The 19,300-nt window shown below is 39.0% G+C and overlaps 1 protein-coding gene across 1 annotated transcript in view; it reads right to left on the bottom strand.

Moving 5' to 3' along the window:
- Positions 1 to 15,802: 15,802 nt before the first annotated feature.
- Positions 15,803 to 19,300, bottom strand: part of Ing3 (Inhibitor of growth family, member 3) — a 35,470-nt gene continuing 31,972 nt past the window's right edge. Inside the window, exon 9 of the mRNA XM_083133644.1 lies at positions 15,803 to 16,281. Within this exon, the coding sequence (XP_082989770.1) occupies positions 16,171 to 16,281 (111 nt within the window). The 3' untranslated portion in view covers positions 15,803 to 16,170. The remainder of the gene's footprint in view (positions 16,282 to 19,300) is intronic.

The following is a 19,300-nucleotide window of genomic DNA, read 5'->3' on the forward strand; positions in this document are numbered from 1 at the left end:
GAGAAAAATGCAAGTTTATGATTAGTGGGAATGAATGTAAATTTAGAACCTTTTTCTTTAGAAAGCATTTAGCGATATTATTTTAATGCTAACGGAACCTAACCTAACTACGAGAGCATTTAGGTTTATTATTAGAACAATGCTAAGGAACCTAATATTAAAACATTTATGTGAAAGTAATCGCTACAACTTCACAGTATGTGTTACAGACGTAATTGCATACATAGCATGATGAAATCACGATAAAACAAAGACCGAGTCTGCTGCCACGCGCATCTCTTTTGAGGTTCCAGCAGAAAAAGAACGTGGCAGCAGACACTGCCTCGTTTTTAAGCAGTCATCACTTAATTTCTGTCCTAAATATTATCGGGTTTACACAGGCGCGTCGCGTCATAATGTTCGCATGAGCACGTGAACACTCATGTAAATGTTTTAAATTACGTACATATTAAATGCACAGACACACACAGACACACACACACACACACACACACATATTTTTTCGAAAAAATACTTCTTTGATGTTCGAAAATATACACACAATTTACTCGGAGTCGACGTCTTTCACGTCTGATAACTTTTTTTTAGAGAGTTGGTAACACTGACTCCCACTGTGTTCCACGGATTGCGTTGAACACAATTGCTGTGCGTGTCGCATCAGACGGACAGCTAAGGGACTATTGGCCACCAGACACGTATCCAGGAATTCCTTTCGGGGGGGGCTCAACACCATTTTTTTAAGGGGTATAGTAAGAACCTCACAATTGTATGTTTAAGACCATGGTGGCAATTCGGTTCCAAAACAGGGGGGGGGGGGGCGGGGGACGGTGCAAGGAAAGTTTGGTAGACAAGGCTTTACATTAAGAGGCCAAAATGTTAAGGCAAAAAAAAATGGGGAGCAACTATCCCTTAAATCGTCGCCACTGTAAGGCTGTCATTTTAACCAGAAAGTGAAATCGGAACATTTTTTACCACTAGACTCCTCTGTTTCCATGCATTAACATTGTGTGCCGGAACCATCTCAGTATGTGTGTTTGCCCATTTCTTCTCATCAGGCATAAAAACATAAAAGCCGAAACCCACCCAATTGTTCAGATTCAGGCCTTAGCACTCACAAGTGTTCAAAAATGCCTGTCACAGCTTCCCCTGTCTTGTCATATATCGGCACGAAACAAATGAAGTCTTCTCGAATACAGCTGGTTCACGAAACAATTAATGCACAATGAAAACCCTTCTGTTCCCAACACATTTAATGTTTCGTCTCCCAGTATGATCAAATGCTTACTCATTTATCTCCAGTGACGTGCCCAAGGGAGGGTTGGTGAGGTCATAACCCCATTTGACCCAATATTCCTTTAAAAAAAAAAAAAAAAGAACGTCAATGACAGGAAAAAATGACAAAATCAGGACAGACCACCAAAAATAGTATGCCTAACTCCTCTCCTTTCCGAAAATCCTGGGCACGCCACTCTTTATCTCGGACACATTTTTTAAAATCAACTCACCAGAAGTTTTATTATTCCGTATTGGAGATTGAAGTAAGATGTGTTCTTCCTGTAGGTTTGTATATGATCCTTTAAGGTGCTGTCGTCTGCCTGCCTTCACACCTAACCTTAACAAGGCCCTAATTTTCCATCCTTGTGACTTGGATTTTCAAGACTTAGGAAGTTTTCAGACCTAAGGGACACGCGTTACATGTCGATTGGAATGGGCCAATCAACAGCAACGTTTCACACCGTAGCGACACAAAAGGCCGCACAAACCTAATTTCGACTTGTGAAATCCTCAGGCGACACAGTGTGAAATCTCTCTTATTAGGCCACTGTCATTGTCACTTGTCACCTCGAAGTAGTAGCTCTTGTTGACCACAAAGAAAAAATTTCTCATCAACCGATGGGAATGCTCCTCAGTTTTCTTCTCTCTCCTATATTTTCTGTGCTTGTTCACTATACAGGCAACACCTTACGATTTGATATAGCTACACAGGACATGTACTATGTAGACATTTTAACGAAAAATCAGATGAAGTCAAGGATGGCTAGGTGACTTAGTTGGTAGAGCCCTGATTCGGGTCCTGGTAGAGCCTGCGATTTCCGCCTAAAATGTCTACATATGCAACATCTTCTTGCTTTCTCTTCTCGACATTCATAACATTTTCGGCTGTCTCTTTATGGTAGTTAAGTGTTTGAATGTATTTTGAACCCAGTAGGCTTAAACAAAAGTATTTTTTATAGCATGAAATTCTCGGACTGCATATACGAAATTTAGTTCTGGCAAAACTAAATCATCACTCAAAACTTTGATTTTCAGTTGATCTATGCAGCTTATTTCTGTTTTAATAAACCACTCCAAAATCCAGTACTGCTGAAATATTCACTTTAGAGAGAGAGAGAGAGGGCTTGATCTCTTCGGCCCTCGACCCGAACTAGCACTACATTGAGGCCCCGGAAGTTCTACTGTCATCAATGTCTTCATTTTCGAATCACTATATCTTTTAAAGCAACCAGAGGACGCTGACTGATCACTAATCGACTGTATGAATTGTCACACTTACCTCTGAAATCTCATTAACCGATTCTTTGTAGAGATGAACCGAAAAATTGAATCCGCGTATTTATATTTTCATTATATTCTAGAACGTTCCACAGATAAAACGATTCGTTAATATTGCCAGTAGTTGACTCCTCTCAGTCAAGAACGTACCCTCTCTCGCCTTCCAGAGATTAGAAATTACAACGAATCGCCCTACGTGTGGCGCTACCTTTGTTGTGCAGCTTCCAAATGCTGACAAGTCTCTACATAGTGCTCAAGTGCGCTGCGACAGCACCGAAAACGCAAGAAAAGTTTACGTGCAATATTATCAACAACATGGTTATAGAACATTCTCCGTCTTGCCTCGATAATTGTCTATCTCCTTAAATCATCGTCACATTATTCAAAAAGCCAAAAACCTAATTTTATCTAACGTAAACTGAAAAATTTCCTGGGGAGAGGGTCGAGCCCCCTGTGCCCCATCTTGGATACGTGCTATTATCAATAACAAGGTTACGGAACATTCGCGTCTTGCCTCGATAATTATTTCTCTCCTTAAATTATTATCTAGTGAAAAAAAATCCCTGACGAAGGGGGGGGGCTCGAGCCACCTCAACCCCACCTTGCACACGTGCTATTAACAATAACAGGGTTATAGAACATTCTCTGTCTTGTCTCGATAATTATTTCTCCCAAATTATCATCACATTATTCAAGAAGCCAAAATCCTAATTTTATCTAGTGTAAACAGAAACATTTCCTGAAGGGGGCTCGAGCCTCCTGATTCCCACCTTGGATACGTGCTATTGACAATAATAGGGTTATAGAACAGTCTTCGTCTTGTCTCGATAATTATTTCTCTCAGATTTATAAATTTATTATCTTCACATTATTGAAGATGCCAAAAATCTAATTTTATCTAGTGTAAATTGAAAAATTTCCTAAGGGGGAGCTCGAGCCACCTCATCCCCACCTTGGATACGTGCTATTAACAATAACAGGGGTATAAAATATTCTCAGTCTTGCCTCGATAATTATTTCTCTCCTTAAATTATTTTCACATTATTCAAGAAGCCAAAAACCTAATTTTATCTAACGTAAACTGAAAAATTTCCTGGGGAGAGGGTCGAGCCCCCTGTGCCCCATCTTGGATACGTGCTATTATCAATAACAGGGTTACGAAACATTCGCCGTCTTGCCTCGATAATTATTTCTCTCCTTAAATTATTGTCACATTATTTTATTTCACACCACAAGAAACCAAAAACGTCATTTTATCTAGTGTAAACCTAAAACTTTCGGGGGCGGCTCGAGCCCCCTAAGCCCCCCCTCTGGATACGTGCCTGTTGGCCACTATACCGCGAAAATGTTCACTGGGCTGTGCGAACATATGGTGCTGGGAGCCCTGATTCAAGCAGCAATACTTCTTGCATTCGGCAGCAGAGTGCAGCATATACAAGGCATGTCTAGGGGGACTCGAGATAGTCTGAGCTACATAGTTGCAAACTTTAGTGAGAAATCGCTCAAACTGGCGAATTTTAAATTCCAGTGGGCGCTAAAGTTCACGGAATAGTGACGAGCGACTTTTCTTTAGAAACTGGTCTGCAGGAGTTACATATCTTTCAAGGTTTATATGATTTGCGTCTAAGGGCCATTCAGACTATGCAACTTTTTTTTAGTAATCGACGTTTTTAATGCAAAAAAATAACTCTCACCAACTTAAATTGCAAAGGAAAGTGCGGTCTATATTTACATCAATTGAACGCGCATTTTTTTGGTAACTATACTCAGAATAGTATGGAGTCCTAGGTGTAAATACCTGTTACCGAAAACAGTTATCAATTGATGTTAGAAAATTATTTTTACTATTCTCTACGTTATTAGAATATGCTTATTGTGAGGAACAAAATATAACTTTCAGAATACTAGAGATGCATTTTTGCTGCACATAATATTTTCTTCTTTGAAGTTAGAAAATTAAAACGAAATGTGCATAAAATTATCTCATTTGAAATTAAGTAATTTTTCAATCTACATATAAACGCACAAACATTGAAATTTAATTTATTGGTTGGAATAAACCTGATGTAAGTTGTTCTTTACAGCACTTTTTAAAAATGTATTTTGCATTTTTCACCTGTAAATTTGATTCAGCAACTTTTAGCGCATGTTGAAGATTTAGCAACTTCTGCGTTTCAATTGTTGGCAACACTGTTGCTGTAGGAGAACTTCAAGGGGACATGTTATTTTTGGAAAGGTCAAGTTCCGTTCGTTTTGCGGACCAATAAAAAAGCTTATGCTCTTTGGCGGCATCCGGCAAAACGCGATTAGAGTGGTGTTGAGAGCGCGATATCTATTGGCAAGCGGTTGGGTGAATTTATGTGCATTGGCTTTCAGACGTGCGTGTGTGTAGTGTAGTGTAGTGTAGTGTTGTGTTTTGTACACTATAAATACTGTTAGGAGTTTGAAAGAAACTTCATTTTCGCGAATGAGCGAAGCAGAACAAACGGAAGTAAAAAGGATGGGCCCTCACCAGCCAAACCTCTGCATTGTACAAGATGTAAGTACTCCCAACCGAGATATTGTGGGCGGGGCGAGAGCATTCTGTATAATACCCAAATATCTTATATACGCAAAATATTTTATTCTGAACTGGACGCGTCCACCCCTTTGTCCCGCTAACGATGCACGTGCTTTCAAAGCTGAATGAATATCGTTGGTTAACATATGGTCGGTGTAATAGAAAGTAGATTGCGAAGTATGGTAGTCTTGCATTGTACATACCTGAGATTGCTTGTTATACTAATTAGTTTGCACTAGCCATTACTAATTGTAAATTGCGTAATCAAAAGTGTGTTAATTGAATGAAAAATCTTGTATTACTTCAAATATAGCGTGATTTTTGTGGGAAATAGTTGAAAATAAGTTGAACTGTTATTCTTACTTTTTCAATTGAATATGAAGTTACAAGGGGAGAGAAGTAAATCTCCAATCAGTATAAAAATTTTATTGTGAACACCCGTATGTGAACCGCACCCGACCCCACTGGGTTTAAAGTTTTCATGATAACTGAAATTACTAGTAATATATCCTGAGAGTTTTAGACAATATAGTCAGGATGCGAGCGGTTTTGAACCCAACAAAAGTAAACTTACGCCAAGAGTTGACATTAAAAGGAAAATTATACCCCTAGGGCTGGTTGTGACATGTAGTATGGGGCAAATTGTGATACCATGTATCACAACTAACTTCATTAAGTGTTGCAAACATTTTTCATTACCTGACCGTAAACGTTCTATTTTTTTTTAGTGAAATATGCAGTGGCGTAGCGTTCTAGTACGCCCATACGCCCGGCGTTCCCTGAAATTTCAAAAATGCGTAAATGCTGTAAATATAAAGTAAAACTTGACTAATTTCATATATGTTTGACCTTCATGGCATTATAATACCTATTTTTCGCGAACCGCTTGGAACGCTCCAGCCGGCCCCCGTGGCGGAGTGGTTAGCACATCACGCTACGACGCCAGGGGTCCTGGGTTCGAATCCCGACCTGAGCATGGATATTTGTGAGTGTCCATTCATCAATTTCATCATATCATCACTCATCCCCATCTTCGCAAATTAGCCAAAAGTGGCACAAAAAAGCGAAGTAAAATAAACAAAGTCAATCAATCAAGCAACGCTCCAGTAACAACACTCGTTTTAGCATTTTCTTTCAATGCCTTTTTTGGCCGGACGCCGGGCAGGTTTGGCGTAAAGGACTCTATATTCCTTGCTGCCTATCTGGAGGGAAAGCTTGGAACTCTACAGCACGCGCGCAATGCTTTCTTGAACGCCGGCGTACGGAGCCGAGAGCCACGCGATTGGTTCTAGAGCCCATGTGACCCTTCCTGCCTTCCGACGCAGACGACAGCAGAAGAATTCCTACCCATTTCTTCGCGCTCGTGCTGTGTGATGCTACAATACGCAATATTGACTGACGTAACTTTACCAAACTCAAATATACCATTCCTTAATGACCATTGCATTGAAATTGTTGTGTAAAAAGGGTAGGTAGAGAGGAAATGAAACAAAATTCGTACCTGATATACCTGTATATGTGATAAATTAAATGAAATCACATGAGGTGCTGGAAATGTCCTCCCCCAGCGTCTAAACACTTTTGAACACGACGTTGTAAGTTTGTGAATGTGTCTGCCAGAACGTCGGGTGTCACTGCCTGGATTTCACGGCGGATGTTCTCCCGTAACTCATGGAGGGTGCGTGGTTTGTCACGATAGACCTTGCCTTTCAGGTGACTCCACAGTGACTCTGGTGGGTCAAATCCGGTGACCTGGGAGGCCATAATCATCTTGAAATGACTCTTGTAAGGGAAAAAGGATTCCTCCTCAGCCACGCTCACTCGAGAAGTGTGGCATGTTGCTCCATCTTGTTGGTACCATGGGCGGAGTTTGAGCTTTTGCTTTGGGGGGGGGGCAGACTCTGGGAGAAGCATATGATGTACGTGGGGGTTATTGAATATCTCCTAGTTTATAAGGGGTCCGGAGGCTTACCCCGGAAATTAAAAAAAAAAAAACAACTTAAAAACACTGAGTTTTAGGCCTTTTAGATTTGAAAATGTTAAATTTTCTCGCTTAAGTAAACAAATATTAATTAGTATATTGGTTGTCAGTTTTAAAAGAAGCAAAAACAGTACGATTATTGCATTTTGCATTTCATTAATTTTTTATTGATACAATACTCGTATTACTTTTAGAAAGTTACGGTACAATAGTAAGCTTCAGAAATTTCAGAAGAATTAAATTGAAAAGTTCTTTTGATGCGTCAACAATAACTGTTGACTCAACACAAACTGATTCTACGTTTTTCTTTCTTCAAACTGTACACATCAATCAAATCGTCTAAGTTAATTTGTTTAAGAACATCTGATTCAGAGTATAAGATCATTAAATTGTTCAATCTCTCTTGACCCATTGTGCAACGCAACCAGTTGTGGATTCGCCTCATAGCAGAAAATGTCCTCTCACAAGAGGCACATTTGATGGCAGGGTAAGAGCAATTTTCAGAAGACTGCTAAAATTTGTGTGTGTTTCTGTACGTTTGCTCAAAACTGTGTCTACTATCTTTGGAACAACGTTCTTCAAAGGTGCACTTATCAAATTCAAACCTGAACTCATTTCTGCCATCAACATTGTTGTATCAATACCAGGAATGGAGTAAATCTCAATGAAACGTGCAACTCATTCTTCATCCAGACGAATAAATCTGTCGCTGGCTTCAGCAACTTCCAAAGTTTCACCACTAAATCTTCTTTTAAGTTCGCCAATCAAAATATCCAGCAATGGATAAAAAAATCACACTTTTATTTTTTCTTTTTTTCTTTCAGTTTTCTTCACTTTGAAATGTAGAAAGTGTTTCAGTAGATATCTCTTCTCTGGTTCTCTGGCCAACTGAGGAACAAACCAGATAAACATCTAATTTGTTTGATATCAGTCTAGGCCATTCTGGATTCGTGCCTTCTTTCATCTCACCTCCACCTTCAAAAATGTTTAGACCTAATTCTTTGTCAACACCCTTTATTCCATTCCATTTTCTGTCCCAAGTGTTTTCGTTTCGCTGGGACTCGAGCTCCTTAATCACTCCGTTGGCTACACTGGAACTTTTAGCTATTGAGGTATCAGCTTTCTGAAGGGACTGGGATAAAACTATGAAATCCAACGATTTTACAGCTGAAAGCAGGTCTTTGGCTTCAGGGTTTTTAGAACATCAAGATTTGCGGTATGGCTTCATAACAAAAATGTAGTAACTGAACTTAATCATGTGTTATTTTTTTCAGTCTTCTTTAAGTTGGGGGGGCCAGGCCTCCCTGGCCTCTCCAGAACTCCGCCTATGACTACAAACCAAAGTAAACAAACCGTTCGACAAAACAACACTTTCATCAGGGTGGTGGGTGAATTACGTGTATATCGATGTGAATCATGAAAATAGCACAAATAAATGCACACTGAAAACGGCAATATGTCAAATCACTTGCACAGAACTCTAAACAAAACATCTGCTATCACATCGTGAATCAAAATGAAGCGCCACCTACAACTACACCCAGAAATTGGCTCTGAACTGATGGTTGCTATCAGTCACCTGCTGCATGAAATTACATGAACAGTTCAAGCATATTGAGTAGGGCGTACATATTGATATTATTAGTGCTGAAAAACATGAGGAGTTTTGTTTACCAAAATAAATTGATCAAAATTAGTAGAATACCATTTTAAAGACTATTTTAAAAGTTATTTTTAAATAACAGTCAGTCATAATAAGATCGTAAAGAGCTCTAGAAGCAGAGCCATAGGTCACTTTTCTGTGATCCCCCTCAACTAAAATATTCTGGACCCTTGATGATGCCAGCGAGATGGACGGACGTTCATAGGCATAACTTGGTGGAGGAAAGGGGGGCATTTACCTTTCAAAATTTTCACATTCGTAATCGTGGGACCTGAGAAACATAGAAATAGTCTTTTTTTTTTATGATTTCTCAAATGTGACATTTAGCAAAATAGTCCTAGATTATATTTTTAAAGTTATGGCCATGCGGACAGTCAATAGTTACCTAATCTACAACATAATTTTCCTACTTGAAAATAAAGTTAACAAAACTGTGTATTGTTAATACATTGTTTGTGTATTTAATGGTTCCCTAATACAACTTTGCACTTACTTCTTTCTTGTTAGTTGCTAGATCTTTTGTGTGTGTGTGCTATGACTTTATTGAGGTCTTCAAAAGTGCAAGGCTGAACAGTTAGTAATAATTGGTGCCTCTTGCATGCAGTGGTGTAAGCTGGTTTTAACAAGCGGGTCATCTCCGACCCTTGATTCATCCACATATTCCAAAAGTCCCTCTGCAAATTTACCTCAGCATCCATATCAGATTTAATATTGTGTGGAAAATTGTATCTTATTCCTGCGATTACTAACAAACAATTCTTGCGATTGCAGTTAATCTACGTGTAGAATTTCAAATAATAAAATAAGGAAGTACAATAAAGCTATATAAACCCCATCCTGTAAAATATGAAACAAGGATGCAGTTTTTTGATACAGCCATACCTTTTACGAAATACTCTACCCTATGCTAGAAATAAAAATTATCACTATTAATTTAAGTGCAAAATATTCAACTTACCCCAGTACTTGTGTGTTCCCGATTTTTGTCTTTATACACTGAAGCAAGCTCAAGAGATGACACTTTGCATTAACGATTTGCAATTTCTCCAGAAAGGGTCTTGTTCCAAATGGCTTCACACGCAAATCTTCTATTTTATCCATCACTGTCCTCTTTAACTTTATTAAACATAGCACTAAAGAAATAATACACTTTTGAATCGCCAGTAAGGAACACTAAGCACAGCATAAAGCCACCGGCCACATGCATTCAATCCCTCACGCCAATATCCCATGGTGTTCCTGGCTCAGAATGAAATTCACTAGGAATGCTAGAAAATGTCCTTTCCCATCTTGAAATTCCCTGTGATGCCAGAGGTCCTACAAGTTCGAATCATTATGTTTGTTCTTCACATACTTTTTCTTCATCCATCATTCATCTTCATCATTACTATTAATCTAAAGAAGCGGAAAAGCAAGGTGGATTCACTAATATATATAATTTATTCCTAGTATATATCCCTTTCAAAAAATATTCAGTACAGTGAAAGAAGTACTCTCGCTGCTTTTGAAGGTTACAGAGATGAAACAATCATGTATTTTTTTTAAAATACAGAAATGGAGGAACAAATCAGCATGTAAGTGGTTTATGCTTTGGATTTTAATTTATTTATATTTGCTTCATCTTCAATATTTAAGCTTTTTTCTTTTGACAAATTCCTGTTAAAATAACAGAAATCAGGACAGAAGCAAATGTAAAATGAAAATTAGCATAGAATTGGTTTACCCATGTTATTCAGATTTTGCTGTTGTTTGCACTTTTTCAGATATATTTTCCCTATTTCCCTTTTCAGTAAGTAATTTGTGAACCTAGAATCTTCGTTTCCGAGAGCTTTTCCTGCTATAAACAACACCACTTTCCTGTTTAGCGAGGACACAAAGGTCATCTGCGAGTGAATGATATGGCAGAGGATGATGCTAGATTGTCATTGGTCGCCAACCGAGGATTCAGCAAAGGCTATGGAGTGGAGTGTGTGACGGGACTCTCTTCCAGAATGAGACTAACTTGACCAAGGAATTACCGTGCTTGAATAGCAGCATTTCAGTGCATAATTTTTTAGCTACACTCTTCTTAGTTCTTGACCTCTGCAATTCGGAAACCTTGGTCACCACCTTCTTATCATACTGAAGAGCAAAAGGGAGTGTACAAGATAGTATGTGAATGCGGAAAGGAATACGTGGGACAGACTCGGAGGAGTATGCAAATTAGGTGGAGTGAGCACGACAAAGATGTAAAAGAGGGTATACCCAAGACAGGATTATCTGAGCATGTATTAGTTAACCAGCACAAGATCGCTAAAAGAGAAGTCATCAGGAAAATTAACAACAAATTGATAGGAATGTACAGGGTGCGGCACGTAAAACCAGCCCGCTGTAATCCCGATGTAATTGCTTTGCTAATGAACATGTAAAACATCTAAATGAACATGTCAACAGAAGATGGCGTTGCATGAGTTACTAATTCTGTTTCTCACCAACAGGTTGTAACGAACCTGAGAGTTTAAGATTTTATATTTGTAAGAAGTTAAGATGTTTAAAATGTTTGTTACTTCAAATAATGTTCAAGTTGTCACAGATAATTATAGTTAGACTGATACAGTTGTAGTTGGAACTTTTATATATGTTTATAATTACGTCTAAATCTGTTCGTGTTGACGTCACTTTCTAATCTCAGCCGAGGAAGTGAACCCACCTAAATGTTCCTCACCTGACGACAGACGAAGTTTGAAAAACAGGTGAAGGTGAAGAATAATAAGAACTTGGAAACGGAGAGAATTGAAGTATAGATTTTGGGTTTTCTTCTTGCCGATAAGTTGAAAGTAAGCAAATAATTATGTACTATGACTTTCGTTATATGTGAGTGAATTGCCCACGTTAGTATTGAATGTTCTAGTGTTTTTATTGGTAAGTGATTAGGAAATATACGCGATTATAAAACTGCGTTTTAACTTTGAAAACAGTGTTGTTTCTTTTGTACCCAGCAAGCCCTGATGAGTGATAAAAGCGTCTCATGTTCCCGACAAAAGTAGCAGAGAACTAACTTTGTGACGACTGGTGTACAACCGGGGGGGACGTTGCAAGGTGGCTTGTGAACCCATGGTCGAGTGAAAGCAGTTGAGAATCAGGCCTTGTTGGGTGAAGCCGTGATAATGCCGTATTTGATTGCCAACTTGTGACTTTTACTTGTGGGGAATGTTAAAGGGGAAAGTATTCGAAACAAATCCACACACAATTGAAGAACTCAAGACCTCCATCCAGAATGTCATGAACAGCATCACCACTCAAGAATTAACATAGGTGTACATGAATCTCCTGAAACGTGCTCAGACGTGTCTTGAAGTGGGTGGAGGACACTTTCAGCATCTATTGTGAAGGTGAGAAATCTTAACACACAACATTAAATTTCATTTGGTGTATTGCTTTTGTTTGATTTTGTTTTAATTTCACTTAATCATTCAAATTGTTCATCTAATGATATCTTATGAAGTTTTTAAGTGCCGCACCCTGTATATGAGGCAGTCTATATATGCGCAGATAATTGGAATAAACTCAATAGGGATGACGGAAACTTGGAAGACGGTTGGATTAACTTTTTTAAGAAATGGGATAAAGCCACCGGGAATAGAGCTGAGATGGGCTTCCATGTTACCCCCGAGGTTAGGAAAGCCGCCGAGGTGGAAGTAGAATTCACCTTGACTGGTGACTCACGAGCCCCAATTGGGGAAAAGCCGGAGAGGAGGAGTCTTCCTTCTCCAAGCACAAGCTGACACCATACATTCGCCTACCCTGAGCACCGATCGGCATTTTGCCTTAAGCAACTTTGAACGTTCTTTTGTTTTAATAGAGTATTGCGCGGTTTTAAGTATGCACATTTTACGTCATATTTTTAGTAAGTGTTCTTTCCTATACCTTTTGACCTAAATCCTCAACCAACACCAATCTCATGCTCACACACGTAAGTTACTGATTTTTAATCTTTTAACCTTTAGGTGATATGACCTTCTTATCATCCATTCAAACAATCCCCATTGACTACTTCTAAAATCCTGGGCTTGTAGGAATACAAGAATGCACGAATACAATAACTTTCCTTTGAAGATGAGGACGCATCAGGTCTCCGAAACATAGGAATTAATACAGCTGTAGTGAACAACATTCAATATGAACCAACAAGAAAATAAAAGTTTTAGCAGTTCAGTTAGTGGAAGAAATATACATTATTAAATAACATACAAGTGAATAAAAAAACATACGAGTAAAAAGATAAAAGTCGTAGAATTTAAAAATTGCATCGTGACCACCAGCTTGATGGTTTATGCTCCTGCATGTAAACAGATTTGAGAAAAATGCATTTCACCTCCTTATGTCTGTTGTAGTGGTGCCCAGCCTGCACCATCTTTAAAGTTGAGAAGTAGAACTATCAGAGCATGCAGGTGTTCTAACCGAATCTGGCCAAATGTTTTTGCTGCTATGAGAAGTCTTGCTCTCTCATCAAAAAGAACACTGAGAAGGGCTGACTTTGTCAAATGTTTTCAACTAATGTCAGTGGCTCACAGCACCTGATGACATTCACCTTCCCACTTTCGAGAAAGACCATCCTTCAGTCTTTCATCCATATCTATGTAGCACATCTTTTCATCATTGTGTTCCCTGTTGTAAAAACTTACATCACACTACACGATAGTCACTAACTTCTGCTTGACCCTGAATACATGCAGGCCACATCAAACACCACACACTGAAAGCAGATGACTGTCCCTGACACAGCATTGTTTTCTCCATCAGTACATTGCCTCCAAGATATGGGGTGAGGAGAGTGGGGGGTGAAAACTTACTTCTGGACTACTACTCATACAAAGAACAAAACAAGAACAATCACTGCAGTCAAGTATTGAGCGTCAGTTTCCAGTAAGCTACGCAAACTTGGGTTACCTGTCTGCACTCCACTCAGTTCTTGTACACTTTATGGATCAGAAGACACACACAAGTACAATATATACACTGTACTTTTAATAACTACACATACATATGAATTGAACTATACAGTACGATGTACTGGGTAGTATAGCCGCTAATACTGCTGTAAAATAGGGATCTACACAGCACTAGAAACCCACGAGTATCACGGTTCTTACTGCGAAGACTTTCTTCTGATGAGTGCTCACCCACAAACTTATTTATGCTTTTGGAGGTTCCTAAGCTTCACATGTGTGTGTAAAAGTTCCTGTGATTAAAGTTTATGGGAGGTTCCGTACGTTTCTAACCCCACAAAAATACATAATTATTTTACACTGAACATGAAAAACAAAACAAAAAAACACTAAATATACATTGTTCACTGAATGAAAGAAATTACGTGTATGTTAAATAGCAGACTCCGAAGTAACCAAATGGTTACTCTCACATTTGATACAACTGGTCCAAGGTTTTATTGCCGTTGGGAGCTAACTGGCAACAGTAAGCTGCAGTCTAGAAAGCCAGAAAGCAGTGGTAATGGGACTCAATGCATTGAGCGTGCATCACTCGATAAAAAGCTATTTCGCCATCAAAAGGTTGTTGAATGAGTTACTTATGAATTTCCATATAAATGTATATATATCTTAGCATATTTTCTCCACACTAACTGTAATATTGGTACAGATTATTTTAAGAAAGCCAATCGCTTCTAGCCAGCCAGCCTCTGTAACAGAGGAGTTGTGGATAAGTCACAATTTAAAAAGGATCTCAGTGTCTACCTGTTTATTCCTGTACTTCTCTAAAACAAAGCAAACTACTACCACGCTGGCGGCATCTAACCACATCGATCCTTATCCCACCCCTGGTCTGAAAGCTGTAGCTTTCTATTGATTATTTGGTTTATTTCACTCTGCTTTTCTGTTACTTTTGGCTAATCGCAAAGATGAGGAAGAGTGATGATATCATGAAATTGATGAAGGGGCACTCACAAAGAACACCCATGCCCCGGTTCGGATTCAAACCCAGGACCCCTAGTGTCGTAGCATGCTGTGCTAAGCAGTTTTCTGTGGCTCCGAAAATAAACACTGTTATCCTCCAGTTTGGCACTTGGGTTGGAAACAAGATTGTATCATCTCCACCATTCTCACCATGGCCGTACGGCTAAAAATCACATCTCCTACCTATATCACAACACAAAGCAATATGTCACTTGGTGTGAATGCTGTGGATTGAGTTCGGGTGACAGAAAGAAATACAATGATTAAGTTAGAAAGGGATCAGTAAGAAGAGAGAGTAAGAGATGTAGGGGTGAGATGAAAGACACCTTTCTTTCTTTCTCACCCCTTGCCCCCCTCTCTATCTATGTATCTCCTGGCAGGTCTCTACCGAGAGGGGGAGAGATATATAGAGAAAACTATTTTTTCTCATTTTCTCAAGAAATGAAACACTTTTCACACGGTAATGAATACTGAATTTCACCGCATAATTGTCGCACCCTGGCACATCATGTAACGAAAGCAATGATAGTGAGTGGTGGAGAATATGCGGACATGGAAGATTACATTTTGTAAGTCCATACTTCACAACAGTGTAGTAAATTTTCTCATGTGTAACATTTGGACTATAATGCACAAACCAATAGAAACTAATGTGTTAACTTTTTTCTTTCAGACTAGAAAAATGTTCAATAAACTGTCACCAAGAAAAAATATGTGCATCGATTTGGACTATATTCAATTTTCATGTTTATTCACTGTGCATCCTTAATCTTGCACCAAAGACAGTTTAGTAATAAATTAAGTTTTAAGTGCCTGTAATACTGGCACACGTAATGGTGTCACACTATTTTTTTTGCAAAGAAATTTGGCATAAAATCTGCGACGATTATGCAGTGAAATACAGAATTTTTCTCATACTGTTACACTCTGGATTATGTAGATAGCAACACTGCCAAGTCTACGGCTTGGACTGGCATTCCATTCTCATCAGTCAAATTATGTTGTAATAATCACGCATACGATGCAAAACATTCACAACAAGAAGGGAATAACTGTGTGACACAGAGAAAATACAATGATTTTGATGAGAAAAATGTATTACACGGCTTTCTTATACAAAACATCACATTTGGATGTGCCTTGTACATGACTACAGCATGCATTAAAAAGAGGCACAAAAAACAACACAAAAAAACTCAATCCTAACTTTCACCACACTCACTCACGCACACACATACGTATATTCAGGAACATCCTTTTTTTATTATTATTATTTAATTTTTGCTGAAATTATTACACCTATACATCTTTACATATTTGTCCTGCAAGAGCACTGGACCTGATCGATAAGGCAACATCAAAATACCACAAAATATGTGAACGAAATTTATCTCACTAAAAATTATGTGACAGGAATGCTATGTACCAGGCCAATGAACAGAACTTAAGGGGAGGGATGGATCTATTTTCTTCCCCTCCTCTTCATAGACGATGTGCACTGGGGACAATACCATTTACCCTTCGGAGAATCCGTAATTCCAACACATGGATAATGAAACCATTCAAATGGACACTGGAATAGAAAAACAATGATAAATATTCTGACCCACTTTGAATTATTACAATTTTCAAGTGGTGGTGGGAATTAAGCATGTTAGCACAGGTATAAAGTGACATTGGCTCATCCATACACACACAAAAAAAAGAGGATGATGAAAAAACAAGGAGATTGGTATGTGAAGCTAGAAATATACTAGAAACAAGTTATATGTAACACTTTCTCCCTTCATCACAAGGTTACCAGCTATGAAAAAGACAGCTGAATGAAAAATTTGAAATTACTATCACAAGTACAGGAAAACTTTTTAAAAAAGGAAATAAACTTGTATACGAGCAATAAATCTGAATAAGTGAACAATATTCTTTCCTTCTTTCTTTCCCCCTCAACTCCACTGACCCATCTCTCTTTCGTCTCTCTGTGTGGACAAGGGACAAGGGGTGGGCAACCACCCAGGACCTCCCAACAAAACAGAGAGAGAGAGAGAGCGGGGGGAGGGGGGGTGCCAAGGATTTCGGACAACAAGGAAAATGGGACAAGTGAGAGAGAGAAAGAATCTCCTCCTGTGTGGGTGGCAAGAGGAGGTGGGAGGAGGGAGGGGAGTGTTGAAAAGGGAGAAGAAGAAGAAATCTCTCTCTCTCTGTCGAGAGAAAGAGATAGAATGGGATGGAGAAAAGGAAAGTGTGAGATGAGAGAGAGAGAGATATCCCTCTTTGGCGCTAATGAGGGAGTGAAGGAGGGAGGAGGAGTTCAAACTTTCTTACACAGAGAGAGAGAAGAGGGTGCTGTCTCTCTCTGTCCTTTTCTTTCAAGAGAGAGCGAGAAGTCGCCCCCTCGAGCGAGAGAGAGAAAGAGAGAATGTCTCTAAGGGGGCGGCCACTCTCTCACTTTCTCCTTCGATGAAGAGAGGAGCATAGAAAGAAGAAGAAGACGAAATGAAAGAGAAGCTGGTTTCTTCTTCCTCCTTCATTTTCATGCTCTCCTCCTTTCTTGTTCTTCACTTTTAGGGGAAAAGGTTGATCCCTGGGGAAAAGAGAGAAAAAAAAGTGGGGGGGAGCGAGGGGTCTTCGCTTTTCAGAAAGGGAATAAGAGAGCCCCTTTTCCGCGAGGGGCGGGGATCTTGCACTCTAAAGAGGAACTGAATATAACACACTAAAAAAATGGTAATGTTCTAAATCGTGGCAAACAAACATAAATAATTCATAAAAAATTGTACAAGAACAGTGATGGTTATCAGCGGTGCAGGGTGGCAGTTACCCCCCCCCCCCTTTCCCTTTTTACCCCATGCTGAGGCCTCTTAACGCTAAGCATTTATCCATGAAGAAAGAGTGAACTATCCTTGCCCCACCAGTTCTTGCACCCAATCACCGCTACTGTACAAGGATGTTAAAGAATCACTCATGAACAGGCACGTAGTCAGGGAGAGGGCTCGGGGAGCTGAAGCCTTCCCTGCCCTGCCCCTGAAATCCTACAAAAATTTAATTTTAATAGTGTACAATGGTAATTAATTTTACATCATTCTTTTTCGCCTCTAGATGGTGCTGCTGACATGGGATAAAATAAATAAAATTCTGGCTACGCGCCTGCCCATGGTGCTGAAATTTTATTTTCATAATAATTTTCAACTACACGCATGTAAAGAAAGGTGAACCACTTTGCAGCAACAAAGTTTTTCATTGTTACTACGAATAGTAACCAAGCTGGAATGTTATGTTATCATGGTGCCTACAATTTCCTAACCTTTCAAGGTTTTCCAGATCAAATCATTAGGGGTCATTCCACACCATTTCAACGAGAGTAAAATATCAGAGATCTGATCATGGGTTAAGTAGAAAAAGATACAATGTAAGCAAGGGTATCTTGTGTCGAGGGTCTCAAGAGTGACAGACAAAACACATTTAATGACATTTCGAAGTGCTGTGAAATGAAAACTGTTTCAGATAGAGCGAAAAAAAATCAGGGGTTTCTTTCAACCACAAGGGAAAGATGGACACCAAATTTCGGGTAATCTAATTTTTTGCATTGATTTGATATGAAGTGACCCTTAGAGCAACTAGTGTGATGAAAACTACAATATTTTAGCTGAACACTCACTTAGAATCCCACTTAACCAATTACTGGAATATTTACTTCACACGTAAAGGTAATAATGAGAAGGGAAACGTAACAGTAATTGACTGTTGAATATGGGGAGGGAAGCAAATATCAGGGGGCGAGTTTTTATGTGATACTTGTCATGTATTGAGTAATGATTAACAAAGAATTTCTTCTTATGAAAAATTATGTAAATTATTGCATAAATAACACATAATTATGGTAAAATTTGGCTGACCCATAGACATGGTTAGCAATTTCACATTTGGTGCAAGCGGTCCTGGGTCAGATTCCCAGTGGAAGACCCCCAAAATGTCAGCATTGACCCAGCATCATGAGGACAAGAAGAACTAGTGGGCTCCAGCCTCGAAAGCCAGAAATCAGTGGCGATGGGATGAACTGACCATGCATCACCGAATAAAAAAGTCGCTCTGACAGGCCTTTGCCCTTAGAGGACTGTCGAGGATGGAGTTCAGTTTTAGTAAAATTTAGTAACATACATATTATTCCTAATAACTAACAGTTGGGCTGAAAAGTTCATAGGCTGACTCATAGATGGCGTTACTAGAATTAAATCCATGTGATTTTTACTTAGTACTAACCTTCAAAAGATACGTGTATAAATTTCACAGCTGCCGGAAAATTAGTTCGTGAGATATACCATTGTGAGTGAAGCAGCTTTTGTTATTGTGAAAAAATGGATAAAAAAGAATTTCGTGTGTTAATAAAGCATTGCTTTTTGGCGAAAGAAAATACTGTTGAAGCCAAGGCTTGGCTTGATAAACATTATTCGGACTCTGCACCAGGAAAATCAACCGTTGAGAAGTGGTTTGCTAAATTTAAACGAGGCGAAATGAGCATCGAAGACGATGCACGCAGTGGACGCCCCAAAGAGGCTGTTACCGACGAAAACATCAAAAAAGTCCACAAAATAATTTTA

The sequence above is a fragment of the Lepisma saccharinum genome, chromosome 13 (genome assembly GCF_977018435.1).
Source record: "Lepisma saccharinum chromosome 13, izLepSacc3.1, whole genome shotgun sequence".
NCBI classification, from domain to species: domain Eukaryota; kingdom Metazoa; phylum Arthropoda; class Insecta; order Zygentoma; family Lepismatidae; genus Lepisma; species Lepisma saccharinum.